This window comes from Sus scrofa, chromosome 1, assembly GCF_054392235.1.
Source record: "Sus scrofa isolate SSC_HxYL_T2T_F1_AM1 chromosome 1, Sscrofa_HxYL_maternal_Yorkshire_Landrace_v2.0, whole genome shotgun sequence".
NCBI lineage: Eukaryota > Metazoa > Chordata > Mammalia > Artiodactyla > Suidae > Sus > Sus scrofa.
Genome location: NC_139383.1, coordinates 278,324,147 through 278,344,115, shown reverse-complemented (window position 1 = coordinate 278,344,115; position 19,969 = coordinate 278,324,147). Strand labels below are relative to the sequence as shown.

At 53.2% G+C, this 19,969-nt stretch overlaps 1 protein-coding gene across 2 annotated transcripts in view; it reads right to left on the bottom strand.

The window, feature by feature from the left end:
- LHX2 (LIM homeobox 2) overlaps positions 1-19,352 on the bottom strand; it is a 30,913-nt gene extending 11,561 nt beyond the window's left edge. Inside the window, exons 1-3 of one of the 2 annotated variants that reach the window (XM_084958529.1) lie at positions 19,047-19,352; positions 6,513-6,715; positions 5,178-5,581 (exon numbers count right to left, since the gene is read on the bottom strand). In XM_084958529.1, the coding sequence (XP_084814655.1) occupies positions 5,178-5,581; positions 6,513-6,715; positions 19,047-19,247 (808 nt within the window). In that variant the 5' untranslated portion in view covers positions 19,248-19,352. 2 annotated transcript variants of the gene reach the window in all.
- Between the last annotated feature and the right edge of the window lie 617 nt (positions 19,353-19,969).

Sequence of the window (19,969 nt, the reverse complement as noted above, 5' to 3'; positions counted from 1 at the left end):
CACTTGACTGCGGATGCAATCTTCCCGCTTCCCCCTGCACTCCCTAAAGGGGAACGAAATCTCCATTCACACACACCCCACCACCACCACCACCACCACCACCACCACACACACACACACACACATACACACACACACACACACACACACACACACACAGTGTCTGGCCAAGCACATGGAATCACAGACTTCCACTCACTTTCCATACCTCCACACTTACTTTCATTTCTCCCACATCAGTTCCCACACCCAAAAGTACTACGCCACCCCTGTGCCCTGGGGCCTCATGCACTGGGCCGAAGGTTGGAAACTGTATTTTGTAGTTTAATCCTCACCACTGCCCTCTGAGGCAGTTGTTTCTCAGTTTTACAAATAAGGTGAAGGAGGCAGAGAGGTTAAGCAATCTCACCTAGTGGCTAAGTTCTAACCAGAAAGGGAAGGAAGTTGGAGGAAGAAATTAACATGTATTTAACACCCCACACCCAGGCGTATGCCTTTGGCTCTACATACATCAGGGGACCTTCACTGCTGCTCCAAGAGCTGGCTACTGCTATGCACCCCATCTTAGACGAGGAAACTAACACTGAGGGAAATGAAGCCACACCACTGGTAACGGAAGAACCTACATTCAACACTGCAGCCCTTGCCATTTCTTTCCTCCACACCACAGAGGCAGACCAAGATGAAGCCGGACTCTTTGGGGAGCCCATCCCCATCCAGAAGGGGCCCAGCTGGGGCCCAGCTGCCAATGCCTGGAAGGCACTGGAGGTGGGGGACAGGGATGGAAATCTCAGGCATCAGAAAGGTGCTTGCCAACGTGGTGGCTGATGGGGACCTGCGAGACCCCTCTCTAAGATCCCCTCAATACATCGTGAGCCATCCCACACGTAAGGTCTTAGTTTGGGGACCTCATACAAAATTAATTCAGTCCCCCTAAAGTGGGCAACTGGGAATGCATCTGTCTTATCACAGACCCATAATAGAGCTGCCAGATTTAGCAAATAAAAATACAGTTTGCCCAGTTAAATCTGAATTTCAGATAAACAACGATTTTTTTAGAATGATGTCTCAAATACTGCATGAGACATACCTATACTGATTCGTTGTTGGCTTAAAATTCAAATATTGCATGGCATACAATTTAACTAAGAAATTATTCGTTGTTTATTTAGAATTCAAAGGGTATGAGGTACACTAAAACTTTATTTGTCATTTACCCCGAATCCACATTTAAATGGGACTCCTGTGTTTTATCTGGCAACACTACCTCAGAAGCACTCCTGCTCTCCAGGTGACCTGCTCCTCCCCTGCCCAAGAGAAGAAAAAATTTGCAAGATGCAGGTCTTGTCCCTAACCTTGCAGTCAGCAAGTGGCTACACCTCCTAAGGGCCCCTTCCCACATGCACCCTGGCACCCAAGTCCTCCACCAGGGCTGCACTCCCACTGAGAGCGCCCAGAGTGAAGAACAGGGATTCGGCAATTTAAAGGGGATCAGAGACTGACTCCAAATGGGATCCATGGAAACTGCCCTGCCCCCACTGCGGGGAGCGACCCTCTTCTGGCCCCTAGTCCCCAGCTCCACAGGGGGTGGGGCAGGCCTCCCCACAGGGGATCTCTGGGCCCATCCCTCCGCCCAGCCTCTGCCTGGGCCTTGCTGCTGTTAATGAGCTCCATGGGGACCCTGGCGCCCCACGCACCCAAGGGACGTGCCCTGAGAGCGGCCTAGATGGGGGGAGGTGGTTTGGGGGAGGTGGTTTGGAGGAGGGAGAAAAAAAGGGCAGGGGAAGGAGAGAAAGAGACAGAGGTAGAAAGAGAATGAAGGGGAAAAAAAGGAGAGATAGTAGGGAAGGAAGATGGACAGAGCCAGGAAAAAAAAAAAAGAAGAAGAAGAAGAAGAGGAGAAGAGATCCAAGAAAAGAAAGCAGTGGATGTGGGGAGAACCAGAGAGAGAGAGACAACTACAAAGCCGGAAAGAAATCAGGAGAGACACAGAGAGGGCCTGGGGGGGCGGCGCAGCGAGGCCCGGAAATAGAGGGGATATTGTGCGGTGGAGGGTCCAGGTTAAGGAACTAAATCCCGGGTCTCGAAGAGACCAGGTCCCTGTGGCGTGGCTTTTTCGAAGCCGTTCCAGGCCAGAGAGTGGTGAAAAGAGGAAAGGGGGAAAGGGAGGGAGGACAGAAAAGGAGTTGGCCCCAGGTAGGGAGGCCGAGGCCAGCCAGCGGCTGGGGCAGGGGGCTGCGCTGGGGGTGGAGAAGCAGCCGTGGAGCCCAGACTTGGTCTGGTGCGGCCCCCCCCCTCACTCCCGCCCCAAGCTCCCCGCCAGGTCGCGATTCCCCAGGATCGGATCCGGGGAGGGGCAAGGGGCCGAAGGGAGGGGGAAGACCAAGCTTTTCTCTCTCCTTTTTTTTTTTTTTTTTTTTTTCCTCTCAATTAGGCCGATTCAATGGAGCTAAAGAGCTCGTAAAATCATGAATAATTTACTCGTGATCTGTTATTAACCCATCGGGTTTCGAGCTCTTGTCGCTGGGACTGAACCTGTAATCAAATCTGACTTCGCCTCATTTTACTAAAGACGAGATTGTAGGTTCAATTGTCTAAATAATGGATTGGAATCAAATCAGTAATTACGCCGCCAGGCACACACACACAAAGCTGGGTCTGGGGGAGGCCCGGGCGACCGGCCCGTCCGCGCGGGACTCCCGTGGCCGCGGCGCGCAAACCCGGGCGCAAAGCGCGCGGCCCCGGCCCCTCATCGGCTCCGGCCTCTTGTCCGCACCCCTGGCCCACGGGCAGCCACGCTCCGGGGTGGGGTAGTTTTCAGTTCCGCCTCCGGGACCTGGGCTGCGCTCTCGCACCCGAGGGGCAGCCAGAGGAGAACCGCCGCGGCCACCGCCCCGGAAGGACTTTCCCACCCCGCAGCCCCGCCGCTCCTGCGGTCCTTCCCCAAGCCGCCAGCCGGGCGCACCGACGGCGCCCCCTCCCCACTCGGGCCGAGCTCACGGCCCCTTAGTAAGGTGCTGCCGCTCCTCCACCCGAATGTCCCTCCCCGAGAGCGATGGGTTCTGCAGGGGGTCGGTGTGACTGGACCTCTGGGTTGGGGTGGTCACACAAACAAGCTCGAGTCCTCCTCACACTCAAAATCACGCGCGCACACACACACTTGCCCGACACAACCGAAATCGCACCCTCCAAGAGGCCCTCTTTCCAGTCCCAGCAGCCACACCGCCCACTGCGGCCATTTCTCTCCTGCTGGTCCGGGGCGAGGGGAAGGAGAGGGACAGCTGCCCGGCCAGGGAGGCACCCCCGCCCCACACTTCCCAATCTAGTCCCGGGAGCCAGAGCCGGAGCCGGGAGAAAGCGAGCGGCACAGCCAAGGGCAGCGTGGGTTGGGAGGGTTTTACTAGCTTAGGAAGCCGGGGCCAAAGGCAGAGACTCCGACGCCCGGAGAGAGAAAAAGAGACAGGAACAGAGAAACCAGGATACACATGCCAAGAGAGAGAGGGGTCTAGAGCAAAAAGGGAAAAAAGAAGAGATGGGCCAAAGAGAAAACGAGGAGATGGCATGCGTGGGGAAGTCCTGTAGAGGTGCCAGCTCCTCTGAAACTCAGCCTCCAGCCATATCTTGCTCAGCCTCGCCAGGGAAGGCAGAGGAGCAGCAAAAAGCACAAATAAACCTCTGTACCTTCTACCTTTCAGTTGCAAACCCGGTTATGAACCTTCGTGCCCGGGGAAAACATAATCCCAATCCCCACCCACCACTCGCGCTGTGGCCCAGCTTCCTACTGGCAGATCCCACTTGATAAATACACCAGGCTTTGTTTGGGGGGACCTGGTCTGGACTCAGCTTAGTCTATTCAGGATGGCGGGTGACGAGGGATGGAAGTTTGGGAGAGCGGCATCTCTGGTAGAGCCTTAAATCCGCCTGGCGGACCTGGCTGCAGCCGCCTCGCTGTTTACCAGACCTCGGTAGCTGTATTTTCCGCCCAGCTCTGTATGTGGTCACCCAGCCAGCAACTTCGTTGGAGCGAACTGGGGACCCCCAGCCATCCCCATTCCCCCCCCACCCCAGCCAGCTCAGATTTGTAAAGATCAAAATAATCCTGACTTCTTCCCCATCACAACCCTCTCTGCACAATCCAGGGTTTTTTGTTTTATTTTTGTGCATTAGACTAAGGGGAAAAGGAGGAAGAAAAAAATCTCTAGTCCGAATCTGTCATAAACGAAAGAAAGTAATTGCAAATAAACTCTATCAAGTTCAGAAGCCAGGGGAGTCATAAACCTTTCCTGGCCACGCAGACTTTGGGCAGATGTTGATGGTTCAGTGTGCTGGGCCTCAGAACCTCCACAGCTGTCCTAAGTGGGGAGAAGCACGGAAGGGGGCAGAGCCTCTCCCGGAATGACCTAGGGTTCAAAGACGCCGGAAATGAGAAATGAACCTTCCACACTACTCCCACTCGGGCCTACTCGGTCTCAACCCCTGACGCTGGCTTCCAAGGGTCGCCGGCTCTCATCCCAGTGCCCCTATGTCATCCGGAACTTGGAGGAAGAGCCCCAGGGAAAACCAAGACCTGGCAGAGCAGAAGGATCAGATCGTGTGGGGCACTAGGACATGCTTTTGTTCAAACGGATCCTTGGCCCAAGTTTCCCAGCCTGCTGCCCTCAGGGCACCTTACAGGACCCGGCCCTCAGGCCAGGCCGAACTCACTCGGCGCCCCCAGCCGCTGTCTGTCCTTTCTCTTGGGATCCCTGCCACTCTTCCCTGCTCATCCATCGTCCCAGCTCCTCTCCCTCAGCCAAGACAAACTAGAGCCTCCAGGACTGTCTGCTCTGTCTCTATCTTTGCACTTTCCGCCCAGTAAAGTGAGTTAAAAGCCTCAAACCAAAAAGCTGTCACTAAAAAAATTCCTCAGCCATGAGGTCCTGCACCCAGAGCATCAAGACCACTAATGCACCCTTTCCTTCCCGCTCCAGCCAGGGACACACGGGCTGGAACCCAGGGAGCTAACGTCCCTTCCGCCAGGTCGTCCTGTGCTTAGGGCCTGGACAGGCTAAAGGCTGGAATAGCCAGAGTGCTATAAGTATACATGTAAAGCGCACCGAAATTCACTCTGTTCTCAGCCACTGATGCCGTGCACTTTCCCTCAACCCGTCAGGGCACTTGAGGCGCCTCGCACTCACCAGCGTTGTAGGCCGCCAGATCCGCACCGGGCCCGGGGCTCTTCCGCTTCCTCGGCCGCCCCTTCTGCACCGTGCCCACGCCATTGTAGTACGGAAGACCCAGAGGATTGGCCCCGGCTGCACCCAGCCCCGCACTCTTGGCCGCTGCAGCTGCCGCTGCTGCAGCCGCCACGTCGGCATGATTGAAGTGCGCGGGGTACTCGCCCTGCAGCAGCGCCTCGAAGTGCAAGCGGCAGTAGACCAGGCTGTCCTTCATGCCGAAGTGGTCACCCGTGGTCAGCATCTTGTTACATGTGGTGCACGTGAAGCAGTTGAGGTGATAAACCAAGTCCCGAGCTCGCATCACCATCTCCGAAGCCGAGATGCCCAGGTGGCAGCGGGCGCAGCGCTGCACAGAGAACCGCCTGTAGGGACCATCGAGGGAGGGACTGTGGGGACACACGGTTGGGTACCCCCCCATATCCCTCCTCCAGGTGCCACTGCTGCCACTGGCCAAAATCCACTCCTTAAAATGGGCAACTAGGATAACTTAGAGGAAGGGGGTTAGAGGGAACTAGATTTTGGCCCAGGTCTGGTCCTACCATGAAATATAGTTTCCCTTAACCATTTTCATGCCTACAAAGGCTTTGCTTTACCCAGAGTCTGAGTAAGCCCCAGGAAAGCCTTTGCTCGGGAGTGATCGGAAACTTCGCACTTACCCCTTCCTCAACCTCTTCCCCTACCCTCCACCCTGTGCCGGGGCATCCTGCAGACCTTTGCAATTTGTAAGAAACACAGAGACAGGGATGCAGAGGCAGGATGAGAGAGAGAGGAGGAAATAAACAGACCTAACCCTAAACCCAGAGAGGAGAAACAAGGAACCTGGAGTCTGTTAGTGATTCCGGTTCTTTAATCCTGGCCAGCTTTCACTCCCATCTCCAGGAAAGACCCGGAAATGCACCCAATCCGCTCCCCCAGTTCTCCTTCCAACTTTGTTCCACACCAGCCGAGACTGCCTGGGTTTGGGGGTGCTTCTTTCGTTCCCTCTAGTGGACCCAAGAAACTTCAAAGGGAGAAGGGGGCAAGGACCACCCATCCCAAGCTTATTTTTGCTCTGAGCTAAGAAGAGGGCAGCTTCTGCTTTGCTCTGGGTCCCTACACTTCACAGATCTTTCCAAGAGTTCCCTCAAATTGCTGTTTAAAAAGGATGCCACCCATTTTGAACTGGCTTGAAGAAGGGAGGACCTAGGTAAGGGAGCCCTCCCTTGGGACTGCAGGGAAGGCAACTGGACAAGATTGTTTTTGAGATGCGGGGTCCAGGGTGCCCAGGGCAGTGGGTCCCGAGGCGGGGGTTACCTGTAGTAGTCTTCTTTGCAGTAGATGCTTCCATCCTTGCTGAAACAGGTGAGCTCCGACTCCAGGTTGAGTTTACACTCGCAGCACTTGAGGCAGCGCATGTGCCACTGCTTGTCCACCGCCAGCAGGTAGTAGCGGTCCGAGATTTTGCCCCCGCAGCCGGCGCACAGCGCAGCGCGGTCACTGCTGATGGACGGCATGGTCTGCGGAGGGAGGGAGGCGCAAGACCGAAGCGCCTGCGTCAGCCTGCGACCCCGCGGCGGCGGCGGCGGCAGCGGCGGCGGCGGCGCCGGCGCGGAAACGGGCACCTGAAGCTCCCTCCGTGGCTCCCGCTAGCCCTAAACACGGGGGAGGAGGGCGCCAGGGTGTGCAGGGTGCTTTCTCCACCCCAAAAGGCCCATATCCGGGAGGTGGGGGGCTCAGAACCTACGCCGGCCCACGGGCCCAAGCCGGCCACGGGCCCAGGACCCGGGACTGGCCTGGATAGATCTTTCTGCTTACTTCTCCCCCTTCCTGTCGCTTTTGCTCTTTTCTCAGAAAGGTTCATGCAGCGTTTGGGGGCTGGAGCAGTGATGGCTACTTCAGCCAAGCCCTCCAAAATCTCCCCCTCAAATTGTTTCTTAAAGGAGCCCTCTGCTGGGCCCCAGGAAAAGAGGTATGATGGCCATTAAAAGTCAACCTCCACACAGACTCCTCTCCAGAGACGTGGTGGAGTTCCTGGCCCCTAACCCCAGTGATCTCTGGATCCTTAAGCGGAAGGTTTAGGCCAGGGCAAATCGCTCAACCTCTGCCCCTCCACCACCTCTGCCCCACTGGCTGGGGCCCTCTTGGGTGCTGAGAGATGGTGAGTGGGGTGCATGGGCACCCTCAAAGTCTCTGAGTGCACGACAGGCCCAATTCAAATCCTCCCCTAACCAAACTGACAGGCTGAGAGGGTTTAACTCCAGAAGACAAGTTCAGAAGCAGAGGCGCTGGAGCTGCTGCTCTTCCTTTCCAAGCGAGAAGCTTCGCTCGTGCTCCCCACCTCCTCTGCCTCTAAAGGTCACTTCTGGGCCCGGCTTGGACAGTGTCTGCTCCTCTGGCCCCCAGAGACGTCTGAGGCAAGGAACTGGCTATTTGGGGCTGAGCTGGTGGAGCCAGGTGTGGAGATCCGACTGGACTCTCCTTCCACAAGGGCCAGGCCAGAGCCTGAACTCCCGGCGCTAACCCGGCCAAGTCGGACCAGCCAGGAGGCCCAAGACGCGATCAACGAAAAAGCGCTGGCCCAGAGGACTCCGACCCGTGAAACTGTGCTAGGGAGGGAACCTGATCGCCAGGAAGCAGGGAACGGCCCAAGTCGGCTGGAGCCCCAGTGCTGCCGGTTGGTTCGTCCTTCCCCGCGCCTCAGGCGGCGGCGCCAGTAGCCAGAGCCGGTGGTGGAGGAGAGCGCGGAGGCTGGCGACCAAAAAGCCGGGAAAAGTGAGAAGAGAGCCATCCGGGCCTCGGGTAGGACTTCGCTCCCACTTCGGGAGAAATCCTCTCTTCCACCCTGAGGGTCTGAAATTTCGGTTTCAACCTTGTTTCCCTCCTCCGCCCCAGCAGCCGGGTTTCCCCTGAGCCGGGAGCTACGGGCCTCGCATCCTGTCCGCGGATCCCCAGCGTCCAGTCCCGTGCGGCACGAAGGACGCTCTCCAAAGTGCCCCCAAACTTAGGAGAGCAGAGGCGCAGACCGAACCGGCCCCATCCCAGCTTTTCGCCCCGACCCCGCAGCCGTGCGCCTACCGTCTCCGTGTCGCCGCGGTCGATGGCGGAGCTGATGGCGGGAGCCTCGCTCTTGGCCCTGCGGTCCATCTCGTCGATGACCCCGTGCACCTCGGGGCCCGACAGACTGTGGAACAGCATCGCGGCGGGACCGGCGGGGCCGGGGGCGCGGCTCCTCCGCGGGAGGGCTTGCCCCCCGCCTCAGCTGCCTGGCGCTCCCCGCGCTAACGGGCCCGGTGCATCGCCACCGCGGCCCCGGCCCCGCCCGAGCTCGGCTGCGCCCCCAGGCCGGGCTCCGGGCCCTGGGCGCCCGCGGGCCAGGACGCCTCCCGCCGAGGCGCTAGGGCAGCTACATCGCGGGGCGCCTGGGCGGCGGCGCCAAAGCCAGGGTCACAAGGGCAGGGGGCGGGGGGGGGGTGCTGTGCGGGAGGGGGTGGGAGACCAGGGCAGAGGTCGCCACCCGCCGCGGGCGCTTTCACGCTGCGGGCATCGCCGGCCCGGCTTCGGCGCCCCGGGCGCAAAGCAGAAGCGCAAAGTCTGCCCGAGGCGGCGACGGCTGCAGTCGGGGCTCACCGGGGTGCGACTAGGTGCCCGCGGCGGCCCAGCTGCCTAGACCTCTCCCCTCCCCAGGGTGTGCCCTTAGCCCAAGGCGACCCGCTTAGGCGCTGGGTCGGCTACTGGAGTGGGGATTTCTCCGAAGCCAGCGAGCCGAGCAGAGACACCGGGAGAATTGAAGAGGAGGAGGAGGAAGAGGAGGAGGAGGAGGTGGAGGAGGAGGTGGAGGAGGAGGAGGAGAAAAAGGAGGAGGAGCAGAGTAGGAGGAGGAGCCGCCGGCCGCGGGCCCAGCCGCGCGCAAGGCTCTCCAAGAGCGCGCCGAGCCCAGCCCCGGCTCTGCAGTCCGCGCCAGCCAAGCGTCCGCGCCTTTTCTACAGCCGCGCCTGACATCACGTCCTGCCGCCGCCCCATTGGCCGCCCGGCACCCCGGGCCCTGGCAGCGCGTGCTCCGGGAAGGCGGGAGACCGGAGAGGGAGGGGAGCAGCAAGAGGAGGAGAGGAGCGAAGAGATGGTGGGAGCTGGTGGGCGAGGCTGGAGGGCGGGGGCGGGAGGGAGGAGGGAGAGCGCGGGGTTTGGAGTTTTAAGCTACGAACTGTTTCCTGTAATTTCTTTGGGAAGGAAAATTAAACCCTCTCTCCCCGCCATCTCCATCCTAAGAAGACGCAGCCACTAAAGGATGCTTGAGGAAGTCTCCCTCCAGTCTCCCCTCGGCCCGGAGCCACTCCTCGCGCACCGGCTGGGGAGGCCTGAGAAGGCAGGTCCGGAGCAGAGCTGGGGGAGCCCTCGGCCGCTTCCCGCCGAGTTCTTCCTTTGGCCCAAGCTTCGCGCCGCGGGCTGCGGACTACCGCGCAGGCCTCCTGCGGACCCAGCAGAGCCAGAGAGGCAAGAATCGGCGGGAGCCGTGGCTCCCGGGGAGTGGGGCCAGCCAGTTATCCTCGCTTCCAGCGAGCTAGGGCCCAATTAAAGGCCCAGCAGTGCAGCTCCTTCTCACTCTTCTAGGTCTCTTTCCAGCCAGGAAGAGTGGGCGAAAGCATGGCTTTGGGACTGTGAAAGGCATGGCTTAAGATCCTAGTTCTTCCATTTACTTTCAGTGTAACCTTAGGCAAATGACTTCACTTCCCGGAAGCCTGTTTCTGATCTTTAAATGAGGGTCAAGAAAGCCCTGTCCACATGGATGTGATGAGCGAAAGAGATCACGGGTGTAAACTGCCTGGAACATAGTAGGCACTAAGCAAATTCTCCCATCATTCCCTTTTCCCCTTCCATCTCCTCCCTCTAAAAACTTTCTCACTTGAGCTACCTTAGGCAACAGCAGCGAGGTTATTAAGGATCACAGGCCCAATCTCTGTTGGGTACATCATGCCACAATACAGTTAGAGAAGGGACTCCATCCTGACACCTGCCTGCACCTTTTCGCCAAGGACCAACACCCTGGTGTGCCATGTAAATCCCAACGGCCATTCCAGACTTCAGGCTCAACCGAGAGTCTCCTGGGAGTGATTCTAGGGTGGGTGGTGAAGCTGGATTTAGGAAACAAAAAGTGAACGTAGAGAAAAACTGAATGAGCTAGTCAGTTACAGAGTCCCATCTCCTGACTCTGCTCTGGAGGCAGGTCTGTGTGAAGTGACTTGCTTACCAGCAGGAGGGAAGGGACTAGTCAGGAGATGTGCAGTTTATCTTAGAGGGCATAGAATTGAAGCAGCACAAAATCATACTTTCCACATACCATACATAAATTTCAGACAAATATACCTCTGCTTGTAATACCCAAGCAGTGCATGTTCATATGCGCAAATGCACATGTTCGTCTTTGTTGGCAAAAACAGGGCCAGCAGGAATGCAGAGCTAGCACGTGCACATCAAGTGTAAGTACAGTACAGTACCAGGCAAAAGGATGCCTCTGTAAACTGGAAAATTGCACAGTCGTATGTACAATTGCTCGCTCAGGCTATTCTACCTAAAGCTTTGTGCACGAGTCTACGAGGCCGTGTTTTGTGTATTTGCAAAAACTCTTAAAGTTCCAAGTAAGTGTGTACTCGCTGCATGTGCACAGATGCCCCAAAGCGAGGTAAGGACCATAAACCCAAAGACTCGTGTGTGCGAGCGTTCACACAGCCGTGTGTTCTGGCGCCTGCACACGGCTGGCGCCCAGGCACACGGACGCCTACACACATAAACAAGCATGTTTTACTGACGCATCTGGGGCACTTTCTTTCAAAGAAAGAAGGGAATGAAAATCTAATCTGGGAGTCACTGGGGTTCATCTGGAGGTGGCTCAACTGGTAGGAGAAAATTGTAACAATGCTGGAGCGTCTGTCCTTGGTGCAGCTCTGTGCCCAGGCTGGATGGATGCAATACGTTTTTGAGAACTCCAGGGTCTGCCCTAGGAGCTGCGGGGGGCGGGGAGGGGCACTCAGTAACTCTTGCCGCGGGCTTCCCAAGAAACGTGGAAACACAGCGTGCGGCTCTTCATTTCTCTCATATCTGTAAGCACACGCTTTCTTCGCCACCTCTCTGACCTGCAGCCCACACCCATTGCTGACCGATCCTAAATTTCCTAGCAGTCAGGATTCCCGCCGGGTGCGCCCGCCTATTTATCCCTCCGAGTCAGGCTAGGACGCGCTCCGGTCTGCAAAAGATTCAAACCCATTTCCCGCGGCGGGGCGGGATCTGGGGGCTCCCCAGCCCGGGGGTTCAGAGGCCGGTAACTTTGCTAATCTCCCCCAGCTGCAGGGGGACATCGCACAGCCGCTGAGCCCTGTCCGCGGAGACTAAACAAGGAGAGGAACAGGCTGTAAACACACACATCCTGACACGTGAGTGACATTTACACGGTGCGAGAAGCCGCAGCCGAGGGGATGGCAGGGGGTGGGGGAGCGGGCATCCGCAGGTAAATGGAAGCTGCGGAGGCTTCGGGAACCGCGGCAGCTCGACGCCCCTCCCCCCAGACAGGGACCGAGACTCCCTAAGTCCCTCGGACCTGCCTTTTGTGGGAGGTGACAGGTGAACGGAATTCAGGTCTGGCTACTCTCGCCGCTGCCTACCTCCCCACCATCTGCTTCCTCGCAGACAGGCAGACCCAGCGCATAATGAGGTAGCAGCCTCCAGCCGGCCACCGTGACTAACTCAGAACAAAAGCTCTCCCTCCACGCCTCTTCCAACAAAGGGGCCACCAGCCCCGGCGCTCCCCGAAGGCTGCGGGGCTCCCGGCTGCCGGCTGCGGAGCTGCCGCGCGCAAACTTCCCGGGGCTCCCGGGGCTGCCGGCGCCACGGAGCCGGGGCCGCGGAGGGAGGAAGCACATGCCGCCCAGAGAAAGTGAGGCCGGGCCTGGCGGGGGAAGAGGGGGCGGGAGCCAGGCGGCCGCGGAAGGAGGGTGATTGATCAGTGCGCTGTTCCCGGCGCTCTGTCCCGTTATTAGAGGCGGCCAAAGCAGGGCCACGCAATAACCTCGGAATCGCCAACTAATTGACGCTGCAGGCAACTACTTCATTGTGCGCGCTGGTTTTATGTCTTCATAGCCGGTGATTGACAAGGTGTAATTAGTCATCTCACTCGGTGATAAACATGGGCACCCTCCTCCCGCGGCATCAGGCCGTGTGTACCAGCAGAGGAAGCGATAGTTGACGCTGATATACCATTAAATCAAAATGAAGACGTTCAGAAGTGTGTGTTTGCTGTGACGCTCTGATGGTTTATTTCTCAAATACGGCACCAACAGATTTACTTGATTTGCAAGTTAACTACAACATTAACTGGTTTTATTTATTTTGCCTCTTCTTTCCTTTTCCTAGGCAGGGATGTTGCTCTTGGAGAATGTGAAGACAGTTTGCTTCTTGACAAGCGAGCGAACGGGCGCCCAGATTTTTGCAGCCTCTCGAATCTCCCCCGAGGGAAAGGCAGGAAGAGAAAACGCCTGATTTGGGAGCCACCAGGGAAGGATTCCGCATAGGGGGAGCCACCCTCTTTGGCCCCAGAACGGCCTGCCTGGGGGCCCCCTTTGGGCACCGCCAAAGGACCTCCTGAAACACTGAGGATGGCGCTGGAGACTGGGGTGGGAAAGCCTCTTGGATAATAACTGCAAAGTAGAAAGAGGCCAAAACAACTGTTTCTTCTCTGCCTTAGAGCAAGAAGAACTGCGTCCTTAAAGCTGTTGGCTGCAGTCACAGGGCGAGTGTAACATCTCCTGTTCTCAGGGTTACACCACTCAGCAAATTATTCTCCTTGCTTGCGAAGTGGGTCTTGCTTGGGGGGGGGCGGTGTACGAAGTGGGAGGGGGGGAGGTGTGTGTGTGTTTATGGGGGTGTGTCCCTCTACAGTGAGGCTGCTGCTGGAGGGGCTGGTTATTCATTTCAGAAACCTGATGGTTTAAATGTTAAAAAGGGAAGGAGCATTGCTGGTTGGGATTGCTGTGGTCTGTCTTGACCCTAATTCTGGTTAGAGAATGGCAGGGACTGAACAAAGCCACCGACATCTGAAAGTCCACTTCCAGTGTCCCACATATGCCCCCAGGAACCTCCCAGTGGGATAAGCTTCCTGCACTTTCCTTTCTCTCTAACCCCTGTCTCACATTTGTATAGCAGGAAAATGGTGATTCCTTGCCACCACCACCGTGCAGGAATGTGAGGTTGTAGACATCTCCAAGAAGAGATGGGGTGAAGCTGAGTCAAAGAATGGCAGAAGAGTCCCACATCTCCAGCGAAGACACCCCCCTCTTCCCAGGTCTGGGTGGGGGAGGCAGAGGGGGGGAGTTTGATATTGATGTGAGAGGCTGTCAATCAGCAGCAAATCAGTTCAGGCATGGCTACCTCTTTATGAAATCAACTCATTGCCTTTGGTCACACCTTACAGAAAATCTGCTGCCTTAGTCACACCTTACAGAAAATCTTCCCCTATTGACAATAAAAATTAGTAGGGCCTTAACTGTTTCAAAGAAGAACCCCATGTCTGTGGATAGATAAGTGGCTTGGCCCGGCTCAGGCAGAGATGAGCCCAATTCCTCCTCCTCTTCTCCCTGCAGCAATCTGAACAGTTCCGAAACTGCCTCCCTGAGCGTCAGCTGAGCAGGTTGGGGAAGTAACCAGGGCCCTCTCTCTAGGGCCCTGTTAAACGCACTGAACTTAAAATGAAACACGAAGTGCGAATTTCAGGTTTGAACATGATGCATCAGGAAACGTGGAGGTTGGCAGCCCTTTCCTCCCTCCTGCCTTTTGGTAGCAGGTATTAATATTGTATTAAATGTTATGAGAAAGTAAAGGCTGCGGAGAGGAATGTGCTCAGATGCAATTTTGTCAAGGTTTTTATCTGTGATTATGATTCCAGATGTAGAAACTCCCGGAGGAGGGAAATGAGGGGCTGCTGGCGTGTGACATGTGTTTTAAGGTGTTTGGCAGTGTTTCTCAAAGTGGTGACAAAATGTTCAATTTTATTACAGGGAACCGGTAAAATATGAATCTTCTAGGTCCCAGATTGTTCATCTCAGCCAAAGGATTTTACCATTATTGATTAGGGTGGGGGAAAAGTTTGTATCCTGGTCCTACTTAAATCACGTCATCAACAATGCAAATCTGTCAGATCAGATTATTCTTAAAGAACAATTGCAACAAAATACAAGGTAGCTAATTGTTATCTCCCCACCTACTAATTTCCATGCAAAGACGTAAATTGCCCTGGAAGCAAAAAAAAAAAAAAAAAAAAAAAAAAAGAAAGAAAGAAAGAAAGAAAAGAAAAAAGAAAAAGAGAAAAGTAAATATTGCAACAAGATGTCATCTTTTTTTCCAACTGGTGTAACTACCACCATTCCTTGGGGGTAATGTCTTCTTAATCTAACCCAGAATCTTATCCGGTCCTAGAAGGGCTCCACTCCCTAGAATTTGGCTCATTTTGTTAATCTGGTTGCACCTTAGACAGAAGCACAAATAACAGCATAAATTTCCTCACATAGGGAACCACATTTTGCTAAGAGGAGAATCAGGAAGATTGTGTGGGGGGAAAAAAAAGTGAAGATGGAAGATGAACTCTCTCTCAACCGACAACTCTTGTATCCACAGGCACTTGAGACTGGAAAAATTCCTACTACAGTCTTTCTTCATTCAAAGGCATCTCTGCCACCCCCTCTGACAGCAGGGTACCCCTAACTCTATTTCCAAGCAAAGGTTTCCCCATAAACCTTTTATGAGCTTCACATACACTAATCGAGGAGGGTACCCAGCCAGTGCTGACTAGACTGGAGGTGGATTTGGTAAACAATTCTGCAGAACAAAAAGAGGGGGGTTTGGCTAAAGGTGCTGGACTTGGCTCTCCCCGAATTCCCAGTCAGAGAACCCCAGCGCACTCACAGGAGCGGTGACTGGGTACGGATCGCCCCATATGGAGCATACCCAGGACCTCTCAGTCCATTTCATAAGCTCCCAAGTATTTAGCCCCAGCCTTTCCTCAATCCAGGTTAAAGAATGTTGCTTTTGGCTTCCTAGCCGCTGATGCTGTTTTATCATCACAAAACTTAACTAGGCTTCTAGCACAAACTGCACCCTCCTTGGAAGCAAGGAGGTTCCTCTCCTAGGAGGCGATGTAGGACACAGTACGTTTCCGAGGGGAAGAGTGAGGTTACAGGGAAGGGAAAACACTCAGCGTGGCCCTCATCTCTCACGCTGTGCTTTCAGCACAGCCCTTTCTCTACCCCAGCCCAACTTGCCATTGGCTTGATTAGCAAATCTCTACTGCTATTTGGGGAGCTGGCATTGTCTCCTTAGGTGAGAACCGAGTCATTTCCCACATAAGCTTCAGCTGAAGCCCAACCTCTTGCCCCCTCCCCCATTTTTATTCTTCCATTAATTAAAACAACTAATGTTCCATCGATTATCTTTGCATGAATGAAAATCATTCCGGGCCCTTGCAGGTATATGGGAAATTCTGTTTGCTTAAGTATTCACACTTTGATTTCCAATAGACTCATTTTCTCAGGCATAAAGAAATTCAAACAAAACAAAACCAAACAAAACAAAAACAAAATCTCCTGACACTCTGCAGTAAAGCACGAAGAGGAGTAGTAATGAGCTTGTGCCGATCTCTTGCAGGAAGAAATGTTCAGATGGCCCCATTTTAGAGCTGAATTGTCCTGTCTGGTAAAGGCACCTAGGCAGTTAAGGCAAACACTGAGAGGTCATCAGACCTAGGTTTTGCATTTGTGCCTGTGTTGAGTCAGAAGAGCCCATCCAAATTTACTTTTAAGCTACCATCCGTCCTCAGATGTAAAAAGGCAAGGGACAGTCAGCTCTATTTAGAATTTCCCGGCTAGCTGGCCATTTCAGCTTGCATCTCCATTTCTGGGGGTTGCCATAATTAGAGCGATCTATTTTGCATTTACTTCTCTTTGCAAGCGCTACATTATTCACTCTTTCCTGTGCTTATTAAACAGTGCCACCTGCACCAAATTCAACAAAGCTCTTCCATCAGTCAGCCCAGTAAGGATTCCGGACCATATATTATCATTAATTGAAGCTCAATTGAATAGTTGACGATAGAGGCATGAGTAAAAGCAACACATTTTCTAGGACGTGCTTATACAATTATTTTAAGCCAAAAAATTATTCCCCAAATTGTCATTTTTTACAGACTCATTTCATTCTCTCTGTACAGTGATTCAAGCAGCAATTAGCAAGTCTTTTAATTAATGAACTATTCCCTGTATGTCACCAAGGTGCCTCCAGCACAAATGTCCTTCTTCATAAGGTACCAGCAAATGCAGTCAATATTTTGTCACCCAAAGTCTTCCAAGCTGACCACCTCGATAGCCCTAATACTATCAAAAGGATCTGAAGAGCCAGGGACAAGGCTGGGAAGCAGAAGACAATTTTCAGAAAACTAGCCATGGATAGCCTGAATCCAAAGAGAGGGAGTGGCAGAAGGAAGGGAACCAGAGACAGAGAGAAGAGGCAGAAAATGAATGCAGCTAGATATCAGTGGTTAAAGAAAACACAGAAAGTTTCTCGCAAGGATGGGACCGTCTCTGAGCTCCAGCTATGTTATAACAAACTCCATCTAAATGCTGATGATTTACACATTTTTAAGAGCTTCAACCCTCACTGTGTCTTGTTCTTTAAAAGGCTTTCTGCTTTGTTCAAAATACTGCTTATCTTTGGCATTGTCAACAGCTCTGCATCTGGGAGAGATTAATTAAGTGATAGGTCAGACACAATGAGGTGAAAGGGCATGTCCACCCAATCAGGACTGATTCATCTAGTTCGAGGTGAATCAACTTTTTTGAGGGATGCCAATTTCAGTCCCAATTCCAGGGAGGATTTATCAATAGGAATGCCTGAGCTCCCCCAGTGAGGGGCTCTTAGCTGGAAAAGGTTTTTCCAGACAGAAAAACCTAAAGTCTACACTCTCTCTTTCAGATGTGAAACCAAAGAATAACTATAAATTGTCCGTCTGCTTAAGTTTCACTGATCTGGGTGAAGGCTGGTTTTCTTGAACAGGATCCTTCTACAAAATAGCTAATCGGATGATTACAAATAGAATTGCCAGTGCAACACAATAAAAAATTAGAAGTTTGCTTTCTCTCCTCCCCCTTCCCAACTGTTTCTCCTTGCCCCTTCCTTTTAAAGTCTACTTTTAATTTCTAGAAGGCAAAATGAAAGAAAAAGACAGGAAAAAGAAGAGGAGAGGAAGATGGAGTGAGAATGAAGATAAATAAGGAGGTTTCCTAAGGGTCGGCTGAATTTTTCCAGACCAATTAGAGGCCATCTTTAAATCGTCACCCCCCCCATACTCCCTACACCTTTCTTAAAATCTTTAGATTAGTGAGAAATTAATCAGGAGAGGCCATGGGGCCAGTTCACCCTGTTCCTAACTAGAAGGGTTTTAAGGACTTTCCACCTCATTTCCAGAAATGACACTCGCCCCCTCTCTTGAGCAGCATGTCAATCTGGGTCAAAATTTCGGTTGCCTCTGTGTGTGTGTGTGTGTGTGTGTGTGTGTGTGTGTGTGTGTGTGTGTAAGAGACAGAGACAGAGAAGTAAACTCCCAGACTGTGAATGATGCTCAAGTAAAGTGACTGTTCTGGGTAGACCCCAAAGAAAACATTGGGAATATTTTTACTCTATTCATAAACACCCCTGCAAATGAAATTCACTTTTCTGAGGTATGTGTGTGTGTAGGAGGCGGAGTAAACAATGGTCTGTGTTTTTCGTAACTGACCAGCCATTTCCCCTTCTCCAAAGAAATGTAGAATGCCAGTTTCTTAACTATCCAATTCTTTAAATCATCTGGGATCTATCTATATTTATAAAACTGAGCAGAAACACTTAACAGCCTGATCAATAGCCATTGACCGTCAGTGCACCTCACACCCTAACATGCACAGCTTGATCATGTATATTTGATCATCGAAAAATTCAAAGCATCTTGCAGCAGTGTATAAAGCTTCCCATAAAATAGTCTTTTTCTGTGGTCTTAAAAAGAGTGAGTTTCTCTTTCCCCTGCATTCATCTATCCGTCTACTTACACACACACACACACACACACACACACACACACACACACCTCCCTTCCTGGAGAATTTATTGCTCATATATTTGATGAAGAACAAGGTAATTAACTGTGAGGCTGTACATCTGGGCGGCGCTTCATATCCATTGTAATAATAAAACATTTTTTCCCATTTTAGCAGAAGAAAGGCTAGTCCTGCCCACAGATTCAGAGGACCCCAGAGTCTCCATCTGCAAAGCCTCCTTGTTATAAATCCTGCCTCCCTCTTAAGTGATGGCACGCACAATTGCACCAAGGGGCGCTAAGTTTATCTGGGCAAAAGCACCATTGGAAAAGCTTGTCCCTTCTCAGAGCTTTAACATTAGCCAGTGGGAGTTTGAAATAGACACACTGGCTTTTCTGTCCCCAATCTCCTTGGCAGCAAACAGGGACAAGAGTCCAAAGGGTTTGTCCTAGGAAGGGCCACACATAGAAAAGGTGTATTTTGGGATCTCAAAGGCTGATCCTGAGCACATATGCCAGTAAGCTCCAGTATCCCAAAAAGGACTCAGCCCTGCAGACTTTTTGATATTCTAGGGTCAAAAGGCTGGTTCTAAGTTTCTCCATGAAGTATGCTGGATCTGTCCAAACTGCTCCAAGCACCCAGCCAGAGGAATACCAGCTGGCAAGCCTGCTCCAAGCCAGCAGCAGTCTTTCAAACCCCAACCCCAGAGACCACCCCCCCACCCCCAGCCAGCAAAACAAATTACCTGCAGAACCTCCCATTTCTGGAGTCCTCTGCACTGTATTCCAAATCGTGCCCAGGACAAATTTCGCTGGGCCCTTCCTTCTAAAAGCAGCAGCATCTGGGCTGAGGCTCCCTCCTTTATATGGGGGGGGGCGGGGGGAGACTTCATATGATAATACATGTAATATGATATGGAATGACAGAATGCATGACAGTTGCCCATAATACGGAGAAGTCAGTCAAAGGACAGAGGGGACATTTGGATAATTACCATCCATTGGCTAGTCAATCACGCGAACAGAGAGAAACTGCACAAAACCCACAATGGAGTTGGGAAACAAAAGAGACCCGAGCCAGACTCAGGATTAACCGGTCTAAAGCGATCTAAATGCTTTTGTATCTGAAGAACTGAGGCTCCCAGGTTGCCCCCCCCTCCCACTCCCAGGGAACTAATTGCGGGGATCAGAGTTAAAGCTCTCTCCCTCTTTCCCCTTTCTCTTTGTAGACTGCTCACCACGCAGGAAAAAAAAAATGATTTCTCTCTCTGTGTTCATTAAACTATTTTAAAGTTAAAGGAGTGGGGGAGGGAGGCTCCATGTGGGCCCTCAGCCCAGAAGCTGGGGTTCCTCAGCCTTGGAAGACGCTGGAACAGTCTCAGTTGGTTTCAATTCTTTGTTTCTGGGTGAAGTCTTCCCTCCTTGGCCCTGGGAACAAATGGCCCATTCACCTGGGCAGCTGCTCTTTGCCTGGAGGCCAGCACGGATGGCTGGTACCCTGCTTTGGGTGAGGAGTCCCCATAACTGGTCCCTGCACCAGAAAAACAGAAGGTGCACCCCCTCGTTGAAAACTCAAATGGTGTCAGCACCCTGAGAATTAAGTGGGGTAAAAAGATGACAGAGAAGGGGGGGGTGTCTAGCCTTCAAAATGGGTGAGAAAAGAAGACAG